The sequence below is a fragment of the Corvus brachyrhynchos genome, unplaced genomic scaffold (genome assembly GCF_000691975.1).
Source record: "Corvus brachyrhynchos isolate BGI_N302 unplaced genomic scaffold, ASM69197v1 scaffold97, whole genome shotgun sequence".
Classification (NCBI taxonomy): domain Eukaryota; kingdom Metazoa; phylum Chordata; class Aves; order Passeriformes; family Corvidae; genus Corvus; species Corvus brachyrhynchos.
The window spans coordinates 2,463,596-2,475,652 of NW_008239758.1; the positions used below are offsets into that span (position 1 = coordinate 2,463,596).

Consider the following 12,057-nt stretch of genomic DNA (forward strand, 5'->3'; position numbering starts at 1 on the left):
GCCATGGGGCATATCTGCAGCACAGGGCAAAGCATTATGCAAAGATCCCTGGGTGAACCAATCCAGGTCTGGGGAGCAGCAGCAGAGCAGAGCTGTCCCTGAGGGAACCACTGTGCTGGGAGGTCAAAGAACCAGCACAGCCTCAGCAGCCTTGACTCAACCACACTGCTGCTGGGACTTGAGCTACAGCAATGGGCTGTGCTTTAGTAACAGTCATCAGCCAGACTTCATGGCACTGTACTGACTTAAAAAAACCTCAAAAACTAAAAAAAACAAAAGTCAGGCTTCTGAGTCATGATGTCTGTTTCAAAATTCCACCTTTTGGTTTAATTTTTCTTCTTTGTATCTTTAAAAATCTAGCCTGTGATATTAATTTAACTTTCAGCCAAAGTCAAACTCTGGGCAGTGATATTCTATTTACTTTTGAAAATAACCTTGCCCTCACTTCTGCTTTATTTTTTCTGACTTCTCCACACAATAATAATGATTCCTTTTTCTCCTCAGAGAACCTGGATTTTATTTAACCTGTTTTCCTTTATTTAGATTGAATAGGGATGTGAAATCCCTGAAATGTCTTCAGTCTGAATGGATGTTATGTGATTTCAAAAGAATTTAGTACAATTGCTTGAAAAATAAAGCTAATATGTGATTCCATAAAAGATCTGTTGAAATTACAAACACAATACTTACGAAGGGAAAACTGGAAAATACAAGTCAAATGTACAGGGCCAAAACTGTTCTGGCACCAGACAGAGATCAGCATCAATGTAGCTGTTTGCTAAGAAATGTGCAGTAAGCAGAAGTATCCTTATTCCAAACTGCACAAACCCATTAGAGAGTTCACTGTAGCTTTCCCCTGACACAAACAAGAGGGATATAACTAGGTGTGGCATAAGTGCAGGGGTGTGGGCCACATATTTATGTACATAGGCTTTCAAAAGTGTCCAGAACCTCAGTTCACAGATTTCTGCACAATTTAGTCTTGACCTTTACAGAAAGAGGGGGAACAAAATCACTGAGGTCAAAATATGGGCACATCATGCAATGCACACAACCATGTCCATCTTGAAGTTCATCATGTCTGTCTGCAGGCACCAACCACGACTTGGCCTGTGACAGAGGGTATCTACATTTTTAATATAATGGAATGCCTTGAAGTCCCTTCATAGGAATTTCATGATTATATAAAATCACTCACTGATTTATAATCTTTATCTTCCCTATTTTCAAAAATATTGTAAATTATTAGAAAATGTTAGACAGATTGAAATAAACTGGCCCCAAAGATATGGCGCTGGGAACGTATAATCCACATCAGTTTAATACATAGTTGCCCCTGTTAACTTTCTCCTGTTTCCTGCCAGACATCCAGACAATAAAAGAATTTATACAGCTGGAAGTATTAGACTAAAAGCCAAAAGCAGTGTAAGGACTTTCTATGGTAAGGCATGCTCTGAAAGAAGTAAGCAACATCTGGGTGGATTTTATGATTTGAAACAAATGCAAATGCATTTCCAAACTTGTATAAAATATATAATAGGGCATTACAAATGGCACGACAGGCACTTTTCTCCAGGTCAAAGCAATATAGCTCAAGAGATAAGACATCCAAGATGAATCCAAATTAAACAACTTTTAGCTGAAAAATCCCACACCAGATGAATGGGGCAGTACTGCCATAGATTGATTTTTGCATGTTTTGAGTGCTCTCTGAAACAAAACAAATTCCTCCACAGAATGATCGAGTGGTATACTTAAAAACACCATTACAGAACCAAGGGAAAGGGCTGCTGGCAGTGAAAAATTCATTAAGATGCTGGCTGCTCCCACATGACCTGAGTTACTAATGTACTCACTTGAACATCAGGCACTCACTGAATCATGAAGTAATGCATCTGACAGTGTTTTTCCATTCTTCACACATATAGCTGAGAATGGCTTAGGACAGGTTATTCACAGCAGTGTAACTCAATTAAGATTAATCCAGTAACAATTTCAGCAGCTTTTGGGGAAGCTTTGCTGCTAACTTACCTTGACAGGCTCCCGTTCGAATGTTTGGAATGAAGCCTCGGCGGCAGGGATGCGGCTGGGCAGGACACATTTCACAGGGATGGCCCCACGCTCTCCCAACAGTTGCACAGCACAGGGTTTTTGTGCAGACAATTCCACTGAGCTGGCCCTGGCACATCTGGTTGGTTACCAAAGTGAAGCAAGGGCCCGTCCTGTAATCTGCACCAAAAACAGGAAACCTGATCAGAATCACAATAAAAATACACAACAAACCTCACAGTAAAGCAAAACAACAGCACATTAAGGCAATTGTTTTTCACACAAATTGCCCACCAACCCAACAATTTATGCCAGAAGTGGTCTACAGAGAACGTTTTTTCTCTCTTTTTAATTCAAATCCACTGAAAATATAAACTGCGACTATTTTACCAGGAATATTACATCTGTAGGTGCCCTTTGCTGCTTCATTTAATGACTCATAATATTTTTTCCAGGGTCTTTTCATCAGTTTATTTTAAATATGCAGCCTATTATTTAAAAGAATACTGATAAAAGAGTTAGGATATGTTTATTTCCACAAGTTGGATGGTTGTTCTCAAACGAGGCTCAAGGGAAGCAAATACAGTCTGCAGGAAGTTTTTTGAGGACAGTTTTCACTGCTCTTCAGGCATATGCTGTACCAGATATGTGGGCAAGCTTTGCCTACAGCTGCATGGAGGGCATGTGGAACACATCTGCTTTGATTTGTTTATGGTAGGACAGGCCACTTAGCCAACAGACAGAACCAAACTGAGATGTTAATGAAACACCAGTAGGCTTCATTTTGTTCCATCCTCCAAGGGCAAAAGCCAAACAGTGGTACTGCCAACTCCTGCTGTCTCCTGTACATCCGGGGTGCACACTCCAGTTCATTCTTCACAAGCAACTCTAAAATGCTTTTTTGTTATGGTGCACCAGGACAGAGTCCAGCATCCTGTAAGCACAGCCAGCAAATTATGAACCTGTTGTTTGTTTGTACTGAAGAAGTTACCAGATACCTCAGCCAAGGTCACTAAGCAATCCACACTGCCTTAGAGTCATGACATTATAAATTCCTCCAATTTTCACGCCACATCTGAACTTTGTTAACAATAATATGTTTTCACTACATCATTGTTAAAAAGTGTGAAATAGGGCAGAAGCGAGAATGGACGTCTTTCCCATCTGCTCTATCTCCCCACACCAGATGCACCCTGAAGCCGATCATTTAATTAATCTTCATCCAACCCAGAGATGCTGTGTCCACATGCTGTAGTTCTGATAATTAATCAAGCCATTCTGATACAATTAATAAAATGGCTTACAGAAATTCTGTAAGGCAAACAATAATGCTATATTGCTACTGTTATCTTCACAATTAACACGATGATATCAGAAAGGATATCGAGTTACATCAAAGGACCTTTCTCTGATGAACTTGTACTAAATGACACTAAATACCATTTACTCTTCATTAACCCTGTATCACTCTGATAATTGCAGTTCTATCTTTTGCCTGTTTAACACACCTATAATCACTCAGATAATCTCTTTTCCTTTTAAAATACTGGATCATCAACGATTTTCTTTCAGCCTCTAGAAATTTGTCTTGTATTTCCAGATCTGTGGAGAATTAACGTGTGAGAACCCAAAAGCTGTTTTCAGGCTCTGTGGTTAGCTGGACTAGCTGTATAAAAATACGTAAATCCAATTCCTGCTATTTAATTTCAGCCTGAAAGGCTATCAGATTTCAAGTACAAAATCCCTGTCCTATCCCCTCCAAACAGTTCAGCTACATTTACTGAACACTTCTCCCACCCTTCTCTAGCAATTCCATCAGCCTCATCATGAAAACTAATCATAATCTCTGATAGCATCTTTCTTGCCCTTGATTACCTAATTCCTTATCATCATCTTAACTTTCTTTGGCTTGGTATTTCTTATTCTGTCCCTTCATTTCCCATATTAATTTTCTACACTACAGCTTCTACCAAGTTTTTCACTATTTTAAAGCTTTTTTGTAATTGCTTCAATTTTCTCAGTTCAACAGGCTTGTTTTGCTTTTGTTAAAGCCTACATTGCCTTCTTTCTCACTGTAGAAATGCAGCTTTGGAAGCATGCAGTACAAACCCAAATATTACCAGCTTCATCTTATTCCTTCAACACAGAAATTAAAATAAGTAAGTCATGATCCGTTATACCTATCAATTAAAAAAAATTATTTCCCAGATCGATTTCTCATCTTTGATCAAAATAAGACTTTGTGCTTTACTCTATGCAAAACTCCCAATGTTGTGACCCCAAATACTAAAACAAGAGACAACAATTTCTTTAGAAATGCCATAGTCTTGTGTTGGCAACAGGAAATCTTCCGAGTACCTCCCCAGAATGAAACCCCTCATTGTAGAGTGTCCCTCTGCCATTTATATATAGATGGGTTAAAAAGGACTCATTCTGTTCTCTGTCGCAGTGAGAGCACGCGGCAGACAGCAGTGAATAACCCATCTTGTGTTTTATGGTAGGATATGAATGGATCAGCATTTACAATTGTTTGCTTTCAAGCTATAAATGACTTAGCAGTGGCTATATGCCTTAGAAATATGGTGAGCCCAATGAAATTAACTTCATAATCATGCAAATCTTTCCACAAGGTCTCACTAACAAGATGTGGGTTAAATATGCACTCAAAACCAAGCAAGTCTGGCTCCTATTTGTTATTATTCAAGTTCATAACACTTTAGTATGGAGAATTACAGAGTATTTTCACCTAATATTTTGCCTTGATAAATTTTATTCTTAATACTCAGTTTTCTTCTAAATACAGCTTTCCTTCTACTTTCTCAAATACGGTCTTCCACATTTTCACAAGATTTTCTTTTCTGGTCTTAATGGAAAATTCTAGAAGTCAGAAAATGCATATGAAAAAGATAATTTGAATGTACACACCAGCCTAAGGCCACAGAGAAATCCACACACCAATCCATTTTTTATACAGAGGCCAAATAAAAAGAGCTTTAAAATTGAAGTGTTTGAAATAGTGCGTTTAAGATTTTTTTATTTATTACAAGATGAAGGCCTAAGAGAAGAAAGTGTGATTCTACTAACACTTTGGCAAAATGAAAAGAGGATATGAGCTAAAAACCCCAATCCTTGTTTTGTTGCTACAAAGGTTCCTTACACATTCATGTCATTTGTGATTACTCAAAGTACTTCAATAAGGAAAGCTCAAACACAAGGTACCAGTGATCACTCAGGAGCTGGAAAGAGAGAAGTAGGGAAAATATAGCCGGAAAACCTATTATGCAATTTGTATGGGTTGTTTTTTCCTTTTCTTAGGGATAACTTCAATTTAACTGAAGAATGAAGCTTGAAATTATTTTAGCAAAATGACTTTTTTAAAATGTGCAACTGGTAATTCCAATCTTTTAAGTCACTTCTAATGAAAATTTCAGCACATGCAAGCAGCCTTCAGTAAGGCAGTAGCCACCATTACCTAACAACTTTATCTGCTTCTTTACAAACTTCTTAGTTATTTTGATAAGGAATAACACCACAAGGAGCTTCAGACAACTCAGAAGATGGTAGAAATGGTAAAAGCACACTAAGTTCATATATTGTCAGAAAGAGCAGGAGGGCAATAGAATGGCACCAGTTTACACCATGCAACAATGCAGCTTATTAATTCCACAGGAAAGAATCAAGTTGCATTTTGATCTAGAGCTCATTCCCGTTGCAGTCAGAACCATCAAATAATTTTAGTTATCTTCTCAAAAGATCCTTTATATCCCTAAAAGCAGCAGAGAGGCTGCTGAAATATGTAGTCTTGGCGCAGCAATAAATAACGATAATTATTTCAAGTAATTGTGGACAGCACCGAAGAGACTACAAGCACCAGGATAGTGCAAGACTTCTGACACCAGACACACATCTTAAGCCCCCTGTTCACAATAACTTCTGCTTGGTTTCAAGCACAATATAGTTTTTAATGTAAAAATAAAGTTTAAAAACATTGTGAATGAATGGAACCTGGATTACACAATTATGCTAGTGCAAGGATGCTGGATGAAATTTGGTCCCTCTTCCCTCTAGGATTCACTATAAATCTCCTGTCTTGATGTTTCAAATTAACAGCCTGATTTTGCAAACGGATAACCACCTGTTAAGGGAGGTTGACAGACTCCTTCACCTCTCTTAAAATAAATAAAAACTGAATGGGTGCAAAGGATGAGACTGCAGCAAGCCATGATCAAGACCTCATTACAGGAAGCAGGAAAATGCCATCTCTTGCCATCACAGAAAAATGGATAATGATAAAATGAGCGGTGTTTTTCCAGCTCTCTGCGCACGGCATGCACAGCTCACACGGTACCTCGGGATGCAGCACGGTCTGAGCAGCAAACCCAGTCCCTCCCAGCTGTTAGCACCTCACAGGGGGAAAATCTGGCATGAACCCCCAAATCCAGCCAAGACTGCTGTGCAGCTGAAACCCCCCTTGGCAACACAAACCAGCAACTTCCCCTTTCCTGAGTACAGGGGGAAAGGGAAAGAAAGGAATATTCCATTATCATACAAATAATGAAAGAAAAGTCAGAAAGGGCTCTAAGGCAAGTGAAGTGCCTTAATGCTGATCATTAGTCCAACTATTTTCCTGCCTAGCAGCACTTTTGTTTCTGCTGCTCGGAGAGTTGCTTGGGTTTTTACACCAGCTGGGGATAAAAGAGGGACATTGGAAGAGAGACTGCACAGGGCAGAAACATCCTCTCATCTCTGCACAGCTGCTCAGCACTGCCCAGGTGTGACCCACTGCACTTGGCAGCCTGTGCCACTGCTCAGCCACACGTCAGGAAAGGGATGCTCCTTTGGAGCCTGATCTCACACAGCCAAAGAATATACAAACTATACTGTCAATGGAAAAACCCAGCATCCATCACTGTACGTTTCACTGTACTTCAGTCATTTCACTCTATTCAGAGAAGGCAGCAATACATTTGGAGGTGATGGAGAAAACCATAATGTGCCTCATTTCAGAAGGCAGGATGTGCTGTGTCTGAAATGAGAATTTTTGCAGTAAAATTCAAAGAATTGCACAGAGTCTTGGCGCTGACAGAAGAGAACAGCATGACCAAGCTCACTGTAGTAGTGAGCATCACCATAGCATATAGGGAGCTACAGAACACAGAGGTTTAGCACTTCAGGCTTAATTTCAAAATCAAAGTGATTCTAGGTATTTTCAGACATACGAAAATCTCCTGATAAGGACAGAGAGAACCAACAGAAGGCTCTACATACATACACCTCATATAAAATTAATGCAAACCTCTGTGTGTCACCATACAAAGGAAATAGGGAAGAGCAGTGAGCTTGTAACTCCATCTCCACTTGCAAAATGGCCCTGTCAGTTGCTTGTAGACTTGAAATGATATTGATCATGAAATGGTATTTCGCATACAAGACCTTATGACTTTTAACTGCTGGTCAGAAAAGTGAATGACCATGCTCAGGGATGACCATGGGATAACTATCATTTACTTCCATCTTTTCTAATGGGGGACATGTCTCACATCTCAATTCACAGACCGAATCAAGACCAGACCCCAACACATTCCCAAGTTAGCTCAATAAACTGACTTCCAACTATTTAAAAACGCAGACACAATAATGCTCTGTCCACAGGTGACACTGAAAGGCCAGTTGATAAATGCATCCAATCACAACACACTTTTCTTTCCACACAGGCCATTTCCTTAAATAATTACTCACTGTTAAGCACTCCCTGTCCTCTCCTCCCCCCAGCCAGACACCATTACTCACCCCAGTCAGATCCCAATGTGTCATCATTGGAAAGTACATGGCAAAGATATCAGAGGGTGTTCAGAAGAAAAGAAAACAAAACTCTGTAAATATTTAAAAACTTATTTCCTATGATGTCTGACACTTCTCACCAATGAGGTTTGGTAGATTTGGATGTGGTATGTGAAGAAATTATCACCATGCCACTTCTGTCTGCTCCCTTCCAGTGCCAGAGATGGTTTCACATATAAGCAAGACCATTTCCCAGCTGCTTCAGCACACAGTGCAGCACTGAGCTCAAACAGCTGAGATTTAACACTGGCTAGTGCTAAGATGTCACTGGAACTAGGGACTCGGAGTGCAACCATTCAGGCACTGTTTCTGGCAGGGATATAAACCTGGCAGCAGAAATGTCTCAAAATACTACAGCTGTGCTGCGGACAACCACCAAGTTGCTTCTTGTTATTTTCACAAGAGTAAAGAACATCCATGGAAGCAGTATCTAACACTGGTACCATAACTCTGTATGCTGTATTAGGCAGCCAAAAAGTCAGTTACTGCCTCATATAAATTCCAGCCCCAAGAATATTACCCTTTAATTCATGAATCTGATGACCCTATTCCTTCATGTCTTCCTCACCTTTGCTTGTTGCAAATTATTCTCATATATTGACTTGCTGGCACACTTCAGCCTGAATTTATTTTCCATTCCGTAAGCTGCTTCACAAATCCATTTCTGCACAGATGATCTGTTTAACACGTCTATCTAGCAAATATTACCTAGTCTTCCTAGGATACTGGTTAAAGAACAGGACTTTGAATTAATAGCTTACTAATAATATGAGACTAACATTATCACTTACATTTGATGCACAGAACAATTCAGGCTATTTTATAACATATGTTGGCAATCTATTTTCCAGAACAAATATACAACTATTTTCATGCCAATTTTGTTCATGCAACTGACCCAGTTCTCAAAGTCTGTAACTGAAAAGTAATAACATTACAGTAATAAAATAAAAAAAATAGTGTTCAGAAATTATTATTACAGAATTGGAGTGATTTGTTGCACACATTTTAATCCAACACGCAGACTAAGCATTTCACCAAAATCAAAGCCTTAGCTCTGTTGTTCCCAATTATGTGCGGCAGCAATCCAAATACAGAAAATTGTTACCACATTTTATTCTATTCCATGATGAAGAAAACAGTAAGCAATGCAGCTAAATGTAGAATAACTTCTCATTTCTGAATAGTCAGTTACCTGACACACTCTAGTCTACCCTACTTTGCTGTATAAGCTGCAAAGGACCCTGTCTTTGTAGATTTTAATTTTTCCAATTTCTTTCACAGGCTAGCAACAATTAAATAAAATTCTGACTTAATTTTCATCTCCCTTTTTGCTAAAAAGTAACTAGCTTTGGTGACATATTTATTGTCAAGACCAGATGATTATTAAGGAGAATGAATTCTACTACAGAACTGTGCAAGTTTCACTTAAAAAGAACAAGTTGGCTGAAGTTTATTACTATTTTTTAAAAAGTGTTCTTAGGAGTGCCACGTTATAGAAACTCTCTTTACATACCACAAAATATTAACTATTAACTAGCAAGGTAAAGACAAACCTAGTAGACGAGCTCTGGGTATTTTTTTTCTCTTTGGCTCCAAAATACACTGACTAAAGTAACTTCGGCTATCCAAAAGTAGTGCAAACTGTGTAAGAAAAATAGATCCTAATGCCTTACAGAATATTACATAGAGTGACATCCAAAGAGAGGGAAAATGCTTTCAGACAATGCAATGTGTACGATTTAAAGAGATAACTCTCACATTTACCAAGGAGATGGAGTGGTACAATACACTAGAAATAACTTTTTCTTTTCTAAAATATAAATGCTCCTCTGCAGAGCCATGAAACAGAATGCAGTTGCAGAGCACTGGAATGAAACTCAGTCCAGAACTGAAAATGGGTTATAAATAAAAACGGGAGATGAGAGGGAGAGAGGGAACCAACTTCCAGTGCTCCAGCTCAGTGAGACACAGCAGGAGTAAACACACAGCAGAAATGGGGAGAAGTCGATTTACTTTCAGTGTGGGAAGGCAGTAAATGTAATAATGATGGTTTGGGTGTTGTAATGGTATGTTAATGATACCTACACAAATAGCTTTTGTGGTCCTAACAGAACTCTGAACTTCTGAAGTCCTGGCAGCTCTTGTACAAGGTAATTAGAACAATCAGTATCTTACTCCTTTATAACAGGAATCATCAAGCTTGTCTGAAGCAAGCTCCCTCTTTTCCATAATCCAAAAAGACCAGTACTCCTGAGAAATTGTAACAGTGGAAAATTTCCACTGAATGAAAGGAAGGGGCAAACAGATTGTATCCCTGTAAAGACTCTTCTCCATATAGCAGACAGCTCCCTGGCCAAATTTCTTCAACCACTCAGGTTTTTGTATTCTCATATACATGTATTTTTGTGATATGATTTTAGCAATGACAGACTTGATATGATGTAAATAAAGATTTTTTTTTTTACTAGCCTAAAGACTTCGGAATAACTAATACTGTTCTTCTTGAGCAAGGCTGTAACATAGAGTTTTATATTTTATACAGCCAGCTAAAAAGACATGAAAAATATCAGAAAAACAGTGACAACACAGAGTATTTGATTTTTAGAGAAATATTTTAACAATTATTTCATTTCGTGGTTGCACAATAACCCACCAAAAAATCTCAGGAAGTGTTAAAAATGTAAGTCAATAATGTACAAAAATTGCTTCAGACATTAATACCTCACCTCTAACTCCATGGTGAAACACATCAACTACTTAATTGAAATACCATGCAACCCTCTGTGTTACAGGATCAGATTCCCTCCTCAATGAAACTGTGGCATCACTCTGTGTGTACACCAGTGTAATCATGACCAGAATCTGGATCATTTTGCATAACCACATATATGGGATTTGCATTAAGACTGTGGTCCAAAAATAAACACAGCAATAACGTGCACTATTTAACTCTGAATAAGTCTAAGGTATCTCTGTTGAAATATTACAGAATACATGCCATAACTCTAGAATTCACATGTATTCAATTTCTATTACTAGAAGTAAAAAACCAAGAAGGTAAATTATCCAATCTTGATTCACAAGTTTTCAACTAAACAAGTGTAATTTTATTAAATATATATTATACCCACCAATATGAAGTACATGAGCTGCTAATACATGTGTTTCATTACTCATATTATTTCTTTAAGGTCTTCTGTCATTCCTGTCTTCATTGACCACTTGGTTGAAGGAATCTTCTCTTTGCTTAGCACTAATGGGTAAATGTCCCCCAGAGTCAGTTAATGACTGGCCTCAAGTGACTGAGGACCATCACATCTTTAATCTAAGATTATAGAAACTATTTATGACAATTGTCAATTAAACTCTTTGTAAAACCACATCAAAAGTCTGATTTTCCCAAGCAGTGAGAGAGCACAGAATAATAAGTATCTTAAAACGGGAAGGAGGGCGAGAGGAAGGGATACTAATCCACACACAATTCTCAAACTTGGTGTCAAGTTCTCTTCTTACTTGCATGCAGCAGGAGAGAAGAGCAAAAGGTCTTTACTGACTCCTGTTAGTGATATGATGAAGAGCACTTTTTGGGTCTTAAGGTATTTGTCAAGAACAACTGCAAGTCCCTCTAAAAGACTTTGAATTACCATGAATACTCTAGATAAATATGGGAAAGGTTTTGTGCCTTTACTGAAAGTGTAAGCAACTCCACATTCTTAGCATATTGTTTAACATTTCTTAAGTTTTTAATAGCATCTGGGCTGATGCCTTTGGCCTTTCCTTACCCATCACACTTGCTCTGTATACGTTATTTTAGTCTAACAGATATTGCGGCTAACAAATCTATTTTTACCTCAGCACTGGAAACTGGCATCTCTTCTATTTGTTGAAGGGAATGTCAGGTCCTAAGATTTCATTTGCCTCCACATGTGGGACAAATCATTAAAACTTGGAAACAGTCACCGGCCTGAGTGTCTTTAACAGAAACATCCAAGATCTAAGACTACAATCCTTACAGGTTTTTGTTTCCTCCCTGTTAGATAGAACTGCTTGGTTTTGTTGGTGCCAAGACCTGACATTCAGCATGAAGCCCAGGTCCCAGTTACATCACCGATTTTGATGAGAAAATGATCATTCAGTGGGGGAATCCCATTGCCTGTGACTGCA

General features: G+C 38.5%; 1 protein-coding gene across 1 annotated transcript in view; it reads right to left on the bottom strand.

The window, feature by feature from the left end:
• Nucleotides 1–12,057, bottom strand: part of LOC103621258 (fibrillin-1) — a 127,317-nt gene that overhangs the window by 87,477 nt on the left and 27,783 nt on the right. Inside the window, exon 5 of the mRNA XM_017742633.1 lies at nucleotides 2,032–2,229. Coding sequence (XP_017598122.1) covers nucleotides 2,032–2,229 — 198 coding nt within the window. The remainder of the gene's footprint in view (nucleotides 1–2,031; nucleotides 2,230–12,057) is intronic.